The 15,008-nt window shown below is 36.4% G+C and overlaps 1 protein-coding gene across 1 annotated transcript; it reads right to left on the bottom strand.

The window, feature by feature from the left end:
* Positions 1 to 363: 363 nt before the first annotated feature.
* On the bottom strand, positions 364 to 13,280 carry kcnh2a (potassium voltage-gated channel, subfamily H (eag-related), member 2a). Its single transcript, XM_060888114.1, is given in 15 exon segments — positions 364 to 765; positions 1,477 to 1,669; positions 1,761 to 1,959; positions 2,105 to 2,323; positions 2,426 to 2,528; positions 2,619 to 2,812; positions 3,194 to 3,446; positions 3,612 to 3,811; positions 4,103 to 4,499; positions 4,613 to 5,035; positions 7,316 to 7,527; positions 7,691 to 8,107; positions 8,194 to 8,361; positions 12,242 to 12,472; positions 13,205 to 13,280. Coding segments are annotated over 15 exon segments (3,687 nt in total).
* Positions 13,281 to 15,008: the final 1,728 nt, after the last annotated feature.

Below are 15,008 nucleotides of genomic sequence, written 5' to 3' on the forward strand. Positions count from 1 at the left end.
ACTCACTTTGTTAATGACTAGGCATGTGCAAATACAATATTCAACACATATAATATTGCTGTCATGGTTGATTGAGTCCGTTCAGAAAAGTAAATTGCCTTTGTATAGTATGTTTTATTAGATTTTGCATTTACTGTTACATTCCCATTAGCAAGTTAAACATGTGTTTGGATCTTGCCAGGAGCTTTTTTATGACATGGAAGACATCTGATTACTTGGTAATTCATTTTGTTTATTTTATTTTATTTTTTTTATTAATTTGAAGAATTCAGTAGTTATTGTGATAGTAATTGTAAATCATTCAAAACTATCAAGTTTATTTATCCTTAAATAAGATATTAATGGCTTTTTATTTGACAATTTTTAACATCCAGGATCTGAAGCATGTCTTTGCTGAATTGAGGAGCATTTTTTTGATGCGTGTTGACCTTGCAAAGAACGGCGTCTTGCGCTTTCAGAAGACATTGTATCTTGCCTTATTTGAGGGTGATGATGATTAATAGTTTCATAGAACCCTATTTCTGGACTAGGATTCCAGAGTGGACCAATCATGTCCACATCTTGCCTTTCGGGAACAGTGGTCGTGACATTGCTAAGAATCTCAGGACTGCTGGACTTGGTCAGTTGTGCTTCACACGCATTCTGGATATCCAGGTCAAAGCGCAGACTCTCAGGACAATCTTGGATCTCGAAATCCTTACTATCCTGCAGGAGCTCACATGAATTAGTATAGATAATATCCTCATGATCACATATTTAGTAAAACTAATACAAGATGGTAAAATGTATAACATTTTGTGAAGGTCATACATGATTGCATTGTCTCAGTTTTCCATGGTTACATCATAACATAAAAGACAAATATAGAACTATATAGAACTATAACATTATTAAAGACAACTGCAAAAACAGTGCTAAATATTGCTTGAAAAATGCTACAATATTAGACTACTTATAGTCTGGTATATACTACACAATAATTTAGTGCCATTGCCCCTAAAGATTGCTAAAGATGGACATTCATGCAATGTGAGGATCTGTTTTGATTAAAAGTCTAATAGCCATGAGTAAGGTCAGCATTTGATGACACAAAACTTGAAACACAAAATTAAACATTTTTTTTTGCTTTTTAAAGTTTTTATTGTGTCTATTACAACAGGGGCTTATTTCTATTTACACAACCCCATTTTCTGTACAAGCCCAGATGGTGCTGATTGATGCCACAAGCTGAACACAGTAATTTTCTTTAATTGCAGGTTTATGGTTAGAGGATCTTGTTATTGCACAGTCTATTATAGAACAAGCTCAAGGGATTTTTTTTGGGTTAATCTTGTACAGTATGACAAGTTATAACTGTTATAATGGAGTGTAAAGCTGGCTTAAGGTGATTACATACAACAATTTATTAAAACAATGTCATCAATCTTTCAGCAAAAATTTACATCTTAGTAAATGATTTCAGTGATTTGATGGTACCTGAGAGTGAAGAGCTGATGTCTCTGTTTCTAACGGATTGACTGGTTGCACAAGCTTTTGTCCAAGTTTGGGTGGATTTGGAGATGATTCGGGTGGAGAGGTCACAGCACTATAAGATGGTGGAACAAGAGACATCTGCCTCTGAAGAAACTGCATGATGGTTCCAATGTCTGTGGACATACGAGACTCTAGGCTGTGGAAGAACAACAAAGAAAACTAAATCCTACATGTACATCAGTAATATATCTCAACTGCTGGAGACTAATAAAAAATAAGACAGTCACCTATGAAGCTGTCTCTGCACTAGTTTCAGTCTGTTTTCCACCTGACTGCTTTGACGGTGGGTGGCACTGTGCGGAAAACCCATAGATGGAGATGAGGGAGGAGGACAGGACATATTGTGGCTGGGCACTTGCTGGTACTGATGCCCATAACTTTCTCCCCAGAAGCTAAATCTTTTGGAGACGCCTGAAAAAAACAAACCTGGTTTAAGGTATAAGTGTTAAATCCCAGACACATTACTACTCAGCATATGGAGTTGTTAGATGTTACACATGAATTGGTACCCACTTAAATGGAGGGGAAAAAAGCAAGCACATCATTTAAGTTGAATTTCTTTATATCATACCTGAGAATTTGTTCAAACTTATCTGCTCTCTTTTTTTGCTTAAGTGAAATCTGGGACTGTGACTGTGCAATAAGGTTTGTCTAGACTCATTCTCTCCATCACTGCTGGGTGGAGAGGATGAGGAATCCAGGTCCTGATAAACTTTTCGTTCTTTTTCCTCATGCTGCCTGCTTCTCAAAGGCTGATGAGACGTCCTGTTGAGTTTAGCCTCTGTCATCACTGTGTTAGCTAATAACAGTAAATAGAACATAAGTCTAAATTCTAAATTCCTAAAGTGCTGCATTCATTTAATAAATATATAGGTTAATGGTAACATGGTACCTTTCTCATTACTGCAATGGGAGGAAAGTGTTGATCTGTTCATATGTTTCATGTAGGCCTTTTGTGACTCTTCAGTGTTCACAGACCCAGAAATACTTGTAGTCTGTTGAGTGACAATTTCGAAACAAATGCATTGTGTTTTTTTCTCTAACAATTTTCACTATTCCTTTATTTTTTTAGCATAGGTACCTACGTCTCTGAGGCTGAAGGTGATCTCCAGGTTGCTCCAGAAGTTATTTGAGAATTCTGGATACATGTCAAGAACCTCCAGAACATCCTCCCTCTGGATCTTGTGCAAATCACAGTAGGTCAGTGCTCTTACATCAGCACACGACTTACCAGGCCTTGTGTACAGATTAATGTGTTCCCCAAATATATCATTCTTTCCTACAGGATTACACCAAATGAATAATACATTAAATCATTTTATTAATGTCTGATTTACTTGCAATCTGATATAAGAGCAATGGCACCCAGAAAGATGCAAAATAACAGCTTATTAAACTGGCACAGCATTAGTATGAAAAGCAGATATCATGGCTGAAGCTGATTCTGTAAACATGCAATATTAGTGTTAGGGTTAGGGTGTTACTGGTACTAAATGCTATGTTTTATAGTAATATGAATCTAAAGAATAATTGATCACAAGAAAATGTCTTTTCACATTATTTAACTTAAATATTTAACTTTAACTTCAAATTATTTAACTTTAACTTTTGTAAAGTTGTATAAAACATTTAAGAGAACTTAAAACCGATAACTCCTTACCCAGGATGGCTACTACCACATCTCTTCTCAAGATTTCAATGGAGCCTCGGGAGATAAAGTAGAGTGCTGAAATGACATCACCTGCATGGACCAAAGTGTCTCCTGGTGGGGCGTGAGTTGTTTTAAATTTCATGGCTAGTGCACGTAAACATCCTTTGGTGGAGCCTTTAAAAGCTTTGCAGTTCTGTAGCAGAGTGCGGTTCAAATGCAGGCATATGTCTGCTTGTAAGCATTCAGGAAAACCTTTAAGCACCTGATCAGCATGGAAGAGAGATACAGAAGTGAGCATTATTATGTTTTCAAATGAATTTGCCACACATCTAGCACCACCATGTTTGTTTAGAACTATATAATTCTTTTACATTTAGCAGATGCTTTTAAAAATAAGAAAATAAAATGTAAGGCGAAAAAGACATACAGCATTCATATCAATGCCATTGGTGTAGGACCAAGCATGTTGGAAATACTCCTCTAGTCTCTGCCTTAGTGGATTGGGGATCTGGTGGAAGCGAATGAACTCTCGCACTCGTAGCATCTGTGTGTGGTAGCGAGCAGTTCCAGAGTAAAGTCTCTGGATAATTGCTGACACATTCCCAAAGATACTGGCATACATCAGTGCTGTAAAAAGCAAAAGCAAAAAAAAAACCTAAATAAGAATTTAGAAACTTTTTGAGCCATTCAGAAAGTTAAAGTTCTTTTAATTTTATACACAACTACAGACATAAGAGCAATAAGGGGAATTTCAAGTGTACTCTGAAATATTTCTCTGAGACTTGTACTAGAAACTTCAAAAATATCTATGTAGGCAGAGTAACATATAAATAAATGATTTCAGTTATAATATGTAGTGGAAACATATAGATACTGTATAAATAAGATTCTGTCTCTTGAATTCTAAAGAATACTCACCACCAATGAGCATAACACAAATTGAAAAGATCTTCTCGGAGTTGGTGTTTGGTGAGACATTCCCAAAGCCTACACTGGTCAGACTGCTGAAGGTGAAGTAAAGAGCAGTGACATACTTGTCTTTAATGGTAGGTCCAGAGGCTGGAACTGTGTCATTATAAGGCTTGCCAAGTTGTTCTCCCAGTGAGTCTAGCCAGCCGATCCGTGACGAACCACTTCTCTCAACGTTCCCAATTGCATACCAGATGCATGCAAGCCAGTGTGCGATTAATGCAAAGGTGCACATGAGAAGGAAGAGCACTGCTGCACCATACTCTGAGTATCTGTCCAGTTTACGTGCCACACGTACTAATCGCAGCAGCCGAGCAGTTTTCAGCAGACCAATCAAAGTAGTTGTCTGGAAAAGAAAGAAGAATGAAAATTTCAAAGCTTAGGAATCTCTGCATTCATGTGCAGTCATGTTAGGAGGTGAGTGGTATGTGAGTGCAAAGATTTAGTGAATCTTCTCACTTCCTCTCCAGAGCGGTAGATAAGCAGGTCAAATGGAATGGCAGCCACCAAGTCGATGAGGAACCAGCCTTTAAAATAGTGAACAGCTATGCGGCCAGGCTGGCTGACCACCTCGTCATTGGTATTGACGTAAGTTGTTCGAAAGTTAATTACAATATCAATAACAAACATTATGTCTACAATGAGATCCACCACATTGAGAGGACTGCAGGAGTATCCACATTGCTGCCTGGCAGCCTCCTCCTCATCACTTAGCAGAAACGCTGCTGAGTATGGTGTGAAGATGGCCGTATAGATAACCAGTAACAGAATAACCCAGTCCCATACAGCCTTGAAGGGACTATAGTGAAGGATGGTCCACTTGTGGATGCGTGGAGCCTGTAGCTTGTACTCAGGGAGGACATCAGCACTCAGAGACAGTACCTAAGGAGGAATATGTTAATAATTATTGAATTACAAAATTATTGTCACTGTTTATGAAAATGAGCAAAATGCTATGTAAAACATTATATTAATTTAAAACTTTCCTCTCCAACACTATCAGAAAGTATCTATGCTTGTTTAAAGAAACTTATTCTCATTAGATTCAATACTAATGCAATTATATTTTTAACAGTGTATCATATGTCTTTCTCTAAACAATTAGGCCAAAATTATTAAAATACCTAAAATAAAATACCTACCTTCAGCAAGAATCTCATTGAAAGCATGGAATTAGACCCTTGCCATTGCCACATTAAGAAAATGAGTTTGAATTAAGAATTCCTCTTGCTGTGCATTTGTGTTTGTGTCACACGCACACACACACACACACACACACATACACAGAGAGAGAGACACACATACATACACACACACACTCCCTTAACCAGTGCAATCCTATTTGAACCAAGCTGTAATTACATTGGGGGCCTGTCTGTATCCTAGCTCGAGAGTTTTAATTAATATGATCTCTTCCCACAATAACCCATTGAGACAGAGTCAAATAAAGCCTTTAGAGACCACTTGCACCTTTACTTAATTACAGATTAAGGGGTAGTGAAGAGGCAGTGTCAAATGTAATGCTTAGATCAAGTCACATATTAAGGTTTCGAAGTGAAAATGTAATACAATTTTTAATCTTAAATAATTTTTAAAATTATTTGCAGAAAAACAAGGAAAACAAATTGGAGTAATGCATACTAGTACTGTGCCAGCAGGATTTGGAACATGCTGCAGTCTTTTATAATTTTAGGTACTCTGCACAGCATGAGTCAACTTCTATGTAAAGACCCAGCCTGGCCAAGTGGTGACACTATAGCATTTTTTCTGTATTTGTGTTTTACCAGATACAGTAGATAAAATGCTTACATTTTTATTTTTCCTTGGTGTTATTGAGGTGCGTTGTGATTGAGATAAGTTTGAGCAAAGGTGCCTGTGACACTACCTACTCATGCCTGGTCTCTGTGAGACCGAACATTTCACACTTTGTACAGGACTTGCCATATGGCTTGGGGCTGGCAATATTAAATATAAAGGATTCATTCCAAGCAGGACACCATAACAATGTCAGCAGTTAGTCAGCAGATGTAAGTGAATTCAGAGAGATAACATTTGAGTAAAAATAAATAAGGATGTAAAATCTGCCTGAAAGTGAAGGAAAAGCATTTCATATAAAGTGGAACTCAGAGTATATTCTAGCATGGCAGATTGTGCAACCACTTTGATTTCAAAACACAGAAAAGTTTGGAAATTTGTGTGTTTTAAGGAACCTTTCCATATAGCTACTGTTGGTCGGAATGATTTTCTAACCTCATTCCTAAATTAAATAAGGATTTTTGGAATTTAAAAATATACACACACCAGATGGTTGCTTGTTTATCCAAAATACTAACAGATTACATCATTTTTGCATCTTATGCAAGACTTGATTTACTCAACATTTGCACACATACTTTGTTATAAATTAAATGGGACTTGACTCAGTGTTTACAGTTGGGTGACATTAAGCACTTCTGAATCGGACTGAGAACTACTTTACTCCTGCAACAGTATTTTGATACCTATTGTAAACAGAAAGGAAGGGCAAGTACATGCACATTAGCAGATAGAAACAAGATCGCAGCTGTTTGGCTAAGAATGGAATACTTCTATGACACTAAAAGGGTGATAGATGAGATAAAGTCTCTTTAAATGGGTTAAGACTCTAGAGAAGACTGATAAAATAGTAATTCAATATTGAAGGATTAGTATGAGTATGGATATGCTTTCTTCTCTTTTCCATGCAGGATTACACCAATCAGAAAGGCCCATTTATCCACATTAGGAAATTTCACTCTGGCACAGATATCGGCAACTCAGAGGTGTCAAAAAAAGTTGCTGGGCCAATGCACCTGGTCCGCACACACACATACAAACATACACACACACACACACAGACACACACACAGAAACACATACACACATACACATGCTGCCTGGTGTGTGCCATTTGATTTCATCTGGTTTGTATCATCATTCTCAACTGATAAACATTGCAAAGAAAATAACAAAAGAAACAATTTGCAATGCTACTTTAAGGGTTCTGTGGCTAAATAAGGGCTCTTAATTTCATTAAAGGGCTTTAATTGGACTGCTTTCTGATTATAAAATACTCCATACAACATTTGAGAATCCTCAAGTTTTCAACTTTTGTTAGTTTCAACTGAGATGTTTTTTACTTACCTGAGTGACTTTCTCAGTCACATTGTGTGTGCGATCAATCAGCTTGCACGGTGCAATTATATCGATCTCACTGGAAGAGAGTGTCACCAAGGGATCTGGTTTGGAGTCAGTTAAGTTGTATGATGCTATAGGACTCGTATTTACCAGACGGAACCGCATCAGGTCTGAATCTGATATAGAGTTAGGCAGACTGGCTTTATGATGCATGGTACCTGGACAAACAACAGACAAAATGTAAGACATTATGTATACATATATACACATATATATATACTGTAAATATGATACTGACGGCTAACACTAGTAATAATTTGTTACTTAAAATTATTTTGTTTAATTTCACGGTTGGAATTGTGAACCTAACTCTATCCTCACCCATGTTGTTGGGCCTGATGGGAAGCTTTCTGTCCATGGTGCAAACACTGGTAGAGGGCAAGTGGTGCGTGCTACAAAGGCTTTCACATGAGCGACTGTGGGATACGCTGCAGTTAGAGGGTGAATTTTTCGGGCAGTCAAGCCATGAGGAGAAGTCATGGCAAGGAGTTTCAGATGGTGGTGAGGACTGAAGCTCACAGTGAGGCTCTAGGTGTTCATCATCCCACAAGAGCAATGGGAGCCGACCTAGTGCCGAACGTTCTGGCAGGGACAATAGTTTGTCCAAGGCCACTGACTCATGGCCCATGTGTGGCATTTTTTGTATTTGACCCAATTCAGCATCATCAGGCAAAGATGACTTGCTGCTGTTTAGAGAGCTACACAGAGGCCGGGGCAGCCTGAACCTGTGTCTGCAAGCTGTGGCAGAGAGAATGAGATTTTGCAAACAATTAAATACTTGATTACATGATTAATCATAATTTAGTATTGTCTACTGTGAAAACCTTTAGAAAGCCATGGAATTGAGAATCTGTAGTTGTGCTCCTTTAGGGGCGAGTTGTTAGCAATGATGTCCTGCTGATCTGCCAGCTCAAAATTCAGGATGAACATGATGACCAGTCCATCTTCATTCTTAACTGGAACCACATCCACCAAGCATAGGAAACAAACTCCTGTATAGAAAAAGGCAAAAGTTAAAATATACATGGATAGATACACAAAAGACGTATGCAGATTGTAAAGTTGATGTCTCACAGTTACAATGTTGGGGTTAGAACTGAAGCTCTTGTTACTATCTGTGTTGAGTTCAGCATGATGTCTCCATGTACTTTGCCACTAGGTGGATTCAATTTTTAAATTAAATATCTCCTTGTATGGGCTCAAAGGTGTATTTCTACCCTGCACCCAGCAGTAAGGGTGAATAAGCAAAAGATGCAACAAAGCATCATGTCAGCAAAGAGAACGTTATTCTAGAGCTGAAATAAGCTCAGTCCACTAGAGGGCAGCACCACCAAATATATTAACTGTCCTGTATTCATGAATGTGGTATCACAACAAGTGTACGGGCAACTGTTGACTAAAGCTTGGTATTCTGATGATTTGATTTCCCAATATACACACTTTTAACAGTTACATACTCAGATTATAGCAGACAGCTAGACCTAGAAGCAAGGTACACATTTAAGCCCCTGGTAAGAGAAGAGGCACTTCTATTCCTCTTAATCAATGGATTCCTGAAAGCAGTTTTTTTTTTTCACATACATGCCAGTATTCTGTACATTTACTAATTACCACCTATCCCCGGTTCCCTTGGCATTGCATTTGGCAGGAACTATGAGAAAGCACATTTATATAGATGAGAAGGGATTCTGTTGTATAACTATTTGACCCTTCTGAAAAAGCATATGATATGAGAGAAAATCAGAGAGGGGATTAAAAGGCTGCAGTGCCTGAGGGATATTAGTGCAAACAAGGGCTTAATTCAGTGGGGGTTTTTGCTTCTTCAGCACCAAGGACAGAGTCACCAAAGGCCATAGAGGTTAGTGCCAAATAAAGAAAGGATCATTGCTTTTTGTAAGAGTATAAGCACCATATAATAATTAAATTCCCAATGGGATATAAAGTCTCAAAATCTTCCAGGGAATACCCACACTTCACAAAACATATTTTCTAAGCGCTAATTTCAGGCTACAGACTTTGTAGAATCTAAACGGCATGCCATTCTTGCTTTCTTTCAATAAATGTATTATTTTATTCATTTTTATCTTCAGTATTGGCTCCATTCTGGATGATGTGGATCCATAGTCTATCCCAAAACCCTGGAGGCAAACAAAAATTAACCATCAATATGTTGTGTCTCTGTACTGGCACCAAGGTGGTGGAATGAACTTCCCCTAGAGGTCCGGACAGCTGAGTCACTGGATATTTTCAAGCGGCGGTTGAAGACCTACTTATTCAGGAAACACTTCAACTAGCACTTCTTACCTTATCTTTCGCATTTTTAAAAAAAAAACAAAAAAAAAAAAAAAAAAACACCTTTGACACTTTTTCATTGTAACTTTGAACAAATGTTTTAAACTCATGGTATCTTAAGTATGTAACTTAGTGATCTGGATAAGGGCGTCTGCCAAATGCTGTAAATGTAAATGTAAATGTTGTGAGGCCCCGTGACCCGAGGTAGTTCGGATAAGCGGTAGAAAATGAATGAATGAATGAATGAATGTTGTGAGATGGAACACAGCCAGAGTCCCCGAACAAAACTCGTGCAGATCCTGGAAGAACAAAGTCAGCTATGTTAATGCCAACACCAATAAATCATAAAAAGAAGAAAAAAATAGAAATAATTAAATTCTAAATTAGTAACATGCTTTGATTTATTTATCTCCGCCTAGTATTTTGGTCTTTTAGATGATTATTCTCCAATGCATTTGTTGTTGTTGTTGTTGTTGTTGTTGTTTTTGTGATTCCTTCTATACACATTATAGGGTTAGGGTTGCAACATAAACATATAAGACACAAGAAATGGAATGTAATAAACTAATAAGTTTTCTTCCATTGGTCAAAACATGTCTTTACATTGTTACAATGTTAAATAATGTAATCATATTTTTTAAGCCATTTCACATTTTCACTAATCACAGTAATTCTCTAATTAGTTGAAGATACAGCCAAAAATGTAATGAAAATATTAAGGTTTAATGTGTCTGTTCTTACAGAACATTTCCTTTCATTAGGTATCCTTAATGTAAGACTTCAAATGAAATACAATTTCATTTGGAAAAGATCAACCAAAATTATACTCAACATGAGCTTAAAATTAAGGAAATTTCCTGCAGTAGAAACCAAGACTGTCCTACTGTAAATGTGGCCAGGAATAAATAATTAAATGCACGAGATGACTCTAGTCATTACGGTCTAATTATAGCAATGGAAGCTATTACCAGAATATAAAGACTGATTACTCAGTTTGTTCCTCAGTCTCCACTGAATTATTTGATACAAGAGTATTTTTGCTGCTCAGGGATTGCTCAGATGATTTACTGAGTGCTTTGGTTAGTGTGATCTTAAACTGTTTTTCTGTAAAAAGTAGCATCACTAAATTCTTTAAGCAAAATCTCAAACCATCAAAATGTGTCTAGAAATGCTGGGTTACCGAGCATAAGATAGAGATAGAATTAGATATAAACACAGGGTTCTAACAAATAGTGGAAACCAGGTGCAAGACTTTACAAAGAATCAAAAGAGTCTGTTGAATGAGTTCAGGCTATTAAAGTGTGTAGGTGATTGTCAACAAGTGAGTTTTATTAAATAGTGTAACCCTGGTTACTTTATAGTGTAACCCTGGTTAATCTTAAAAGCTGGATGTCTGCCATTATATTTGCCCAGATTATCCTTATGGGTTATTCTCATTGTTTTCAAAGAGAATGCAATATTTAATGGTTTACTAAATTGGGATTTCACTTAAGAGGATTATATTCAATCTGTAGCAAATCTAACTAACTGAAAGGAAAACCCATGAAAATAACCTCAAATAAACCAATGATGAGCTTAGTGGCTTGAGAGGACTAATGTAATGAATTCACCAAAACCATAGATAGTTCTATATTAATCATTTCTGTATTAGCTTCCTGAAATGAATCTACAATATCTATGATCTATGATAGCTTCCTGAGTGCTTTGTAGTAAATTTAACCAAAATTACATTACAAAATTAAAAATTACAAAGTTACATTTCAGCAAATGTTTAAATTTATCAAAAGAAGGTTTGAGAAATTTGTAGGGTTTTTTAATCAATGGGAGGAAATAGCAAAGAAATAGTAAAACTGTCAGAGCAAAATTGTCTAAAATATAAGTATAACCTGAATATTTCTTCTGCAATTTACATATATTGAGCAGCCAGTGTTAGAAGCCACTTAGAAGGAAAAACCAGGCATCAGTTATGTTGATGCTGTCTCATCGTTAGTCTTTTGTGCAGCAAAGCCGATCCTGACACAGACTGATTTAGACCTTGATTGAGAGTTCAATCCGTCTCAAGCCCTCCACAGCCTAAACAGCTTGCTAATCACAAATACCAAAATCTGGTGTCAACTAATAGGTATAAAAAGAGCAGTCTGTATTGCTTTCCAGTTAAATACATGACCTTACAGCAGACTCTGTTGAATTGATAACTGTATAAAGCAGAATCTCAGGGCTTTCCTAATATTCAGACTCTAGAGACTTGTCATCCACCTTTGGATGTGTGAAATCGATCAGCGTCAACAGCTACATCTGAAATACACGTTCCGGTTGATAATGGGATAGAAAACTCAGCACTATGTTCAACTTCAGCAAATTTAAACATGGATCTAGCGTGATAGCTCTCAGGTACTGAAGGAAATCTCTAAACTAAACATGGCAGGAACTGCTAATATATCTGCAGCCAAGGTAGGATAGTAGACAGTGTTTGACAGTAAATTTTTAAAAGACTGCAAGAATTTGGATGTGCATTCTAGCTAATACTTAAATAGGACTGGGTTTCTCCAACTGTCATTCACAAATGGCCAATGTGCTTACCATCTTTTCTATACAGAGAGATCTCCACCTTCCTCTCCTCTGAGCCCAGCAATGCTTTAGCCATCTGGACCACAGCAGACCTGCCTGTGTGAGGCCCATACAGGAAGCTGCAGGTACATGGCTTCTGCATCACCTCTGCACGTGTGTAGCCGCACATGTGACAGAATCCATCATTGCAGAAGATAATGGCGCAGTTCTCTACTCGTGCATTGGCTATGATGAATTTACGATCTGTCAGGATGTGGCAGAGGCATTACAGTTATATTCTACACTATTCAATCAGACTGAATATCAAATATATTGAATATGAGATGACTTCCTAGCAAATTGAATTTTAGCATTGTTAATAAATGTTATATATGAAAACAACACTTTTCAAATCCTGTTTTTAACAACTCTATGGTTAGTGAACTTTGTACAAAATAATAATTTCCCTATATATATATATATATATATATATATATATATATATATATATATATATATATATATATATATATATATATATATTCAGAATTATCATTTTAGGTCATAAGGGCTCTTGACATTTAATGCACAATTTTAGCAAGTTTAATTGCATGAAGAATGTTAAAACAGACCGAAAAGACCTGAGTAAGGGACAATTAATCGAAAAAGACATTGGATTTAGACATTTAAAAACCTTGCATTGACAATTCAGCAAGCTGATATAGTTATAATAATAGTACAAAATGATGATGATGATGATTATTATTGTTATTAATAATAATAACAATAACAATAACAATACTACTACTACTACTACTACTACTACTACTAATAATAATAATAATAATAATAATAATAATAATAATAATAATAAGAAGAAGAAGAAGAAGAAGAAGAAGAAGAAGAAGAAGAAGAAGAAGAATAGTGTGGATATTATTATTATCATCAACAAAACACCAACCCCAAAATATTAAGTGTTCGGTGTCATATTCTTACTTTGGCCCTCAAATTTGCGTATGATGGTGTCCAGGAAAGTGTTCTGTGGCGCGACGTGTCCCCTCCGTACTGGCATGATTCTCCTTATGTTCAGATCCCTGCTCTTGAGTTTGTCGAATTTATTCCAGCTTTAGAAATGAGAAGCGAGTCTTATCAGGTAAACTGTGATCTAGTGTAAAGCGCAAGCTGCAGTTTAGTGTAAAGTGGAGAGCTCTAATCCACTACATTTCAGCCAATGATCTCCGCTCACTCGTCACTTTCCCACTGGATTTGTGTATCACGGTCAATTAATCCGCAGTTTAATGTAACCTAAACAACTGGCTCATTTTCAAGTCCGATTGTCGATATGAAGACCATGATTTATGATTTGTAATATAATATATAATATATAATACAATATGTTCCTATTGTTTTGGAAAGACATTCTCGAAAAATATGCTCATTATTTATTTATTTATTTTAACAATTAGGTGATTAGAACATTATTTTAATGTATTTAATATTATTAAAAATACTTACCTCATCGTTTTTGTCTGCATTAATCAGAAATGCTTATTTAATGTATATATTTTATTGGTTGTTGCACATACTGTATAATGAACAGTTCTTCTCCTTTCCTCTTCTTATAGACCTGAACTCTATCAAAAAGCAAAAAAGTATGAAAAGATAAGTGAAACTGTAGGGGGAGCTGTTTATTACTTTACAGAGGTCATTCAATAAACACAATATGTCAAAAAGACACCTGACCCTAACTTATAGAACTTATACAAACATAAATTTGGTGTGTTCTTTAAAGATGATATTCCTGATCTAGTCACCCTTTGCAATTATAATATCCTCCACTCTTCTGGAAAGGCTTTCCACTAGGTTTTGAATACATTGGAATTGTGGACTGTGGAAATTTGTGGATTCTTCATTGACCTTGCTTTGTGCGCAATAGGGTTACTGTCATTTTGCAGCAGCATTGGGCTACATCAGCAAAACAATGATTGAAAACAGAGCACTTCATTAGGCAATAAAAGCGACACCAGGCCTTAACCCAATTATGCTGCATTTCACCTCATGAAAAAGACACTGAAGAGACAAACCCCCCTAAAACACTGCAAGAAGTGTTATATGCCTGGAAAAGCATTACAAATGATGAATGCAAAAGTTTGGTGATGTCAGTGGGTCACCAACTTGATACAGTTACTGCAAGCAATGGATATGTGAAAAAAAAAAGTCACAAAAGGGCATGAGGTAGCTCAGTGGTTAAGGTGTTGGACTGCTGATTGAGCACTTGTGAGTTCAAATCCCAGTGCCACCAAGCTGCCACTCCTGGGCTCTTGAGCAAGGCTCTTAATCCTTAAATTTCTTAGCTGTATAAATGAGAAAATTTAAGTCACTCTGCATAAGGACATCTGCCAAATGCCATAAATGTATATGAATGTCTCAAACGGGTTGTTGGCCACCAACGCTTGTAGATGTCATGAAATGAACACTGAAATATTAATCTATTACATATTCATTTTTTGATTTCAAACACAGATGTCCTCAATGTATACACAATCAATAAAATCGACTTTGCCATGGCAATACTTTAGGAGGGGAATGTTGAGAATGTGACTCTGCTCTGACCTTTGTGATCTTTATCTCTACAGCCATAATAGGTTTTGATAACTTGGTTTGTTGTGCTATCTGTGTAAAGTACTCACTGAAAATGCCACATAGCAATTCTTTAAATGGATTTCTATAAATATATGTTTGTATTGTTAATATAAAAATTTTGTTTTTGTTATGTTAATGTAGCCAAACTCCATTTTCT

This window comes from Tachysurus vachellii, chromosome 15, assembly GCF_030014155.1.
Source record: "Tachysurus vachellii isolate PV-2020 chromosome 15, HZAU_Pvac_v1, whole genome shotgun sequence".
NCBI classification, from domain to species: Eukaryota; Metazoa; Chordata; class Actinopteri; order Siluriformes; family Bagridae; genus Tachysurus; species Tachysurus vachellii.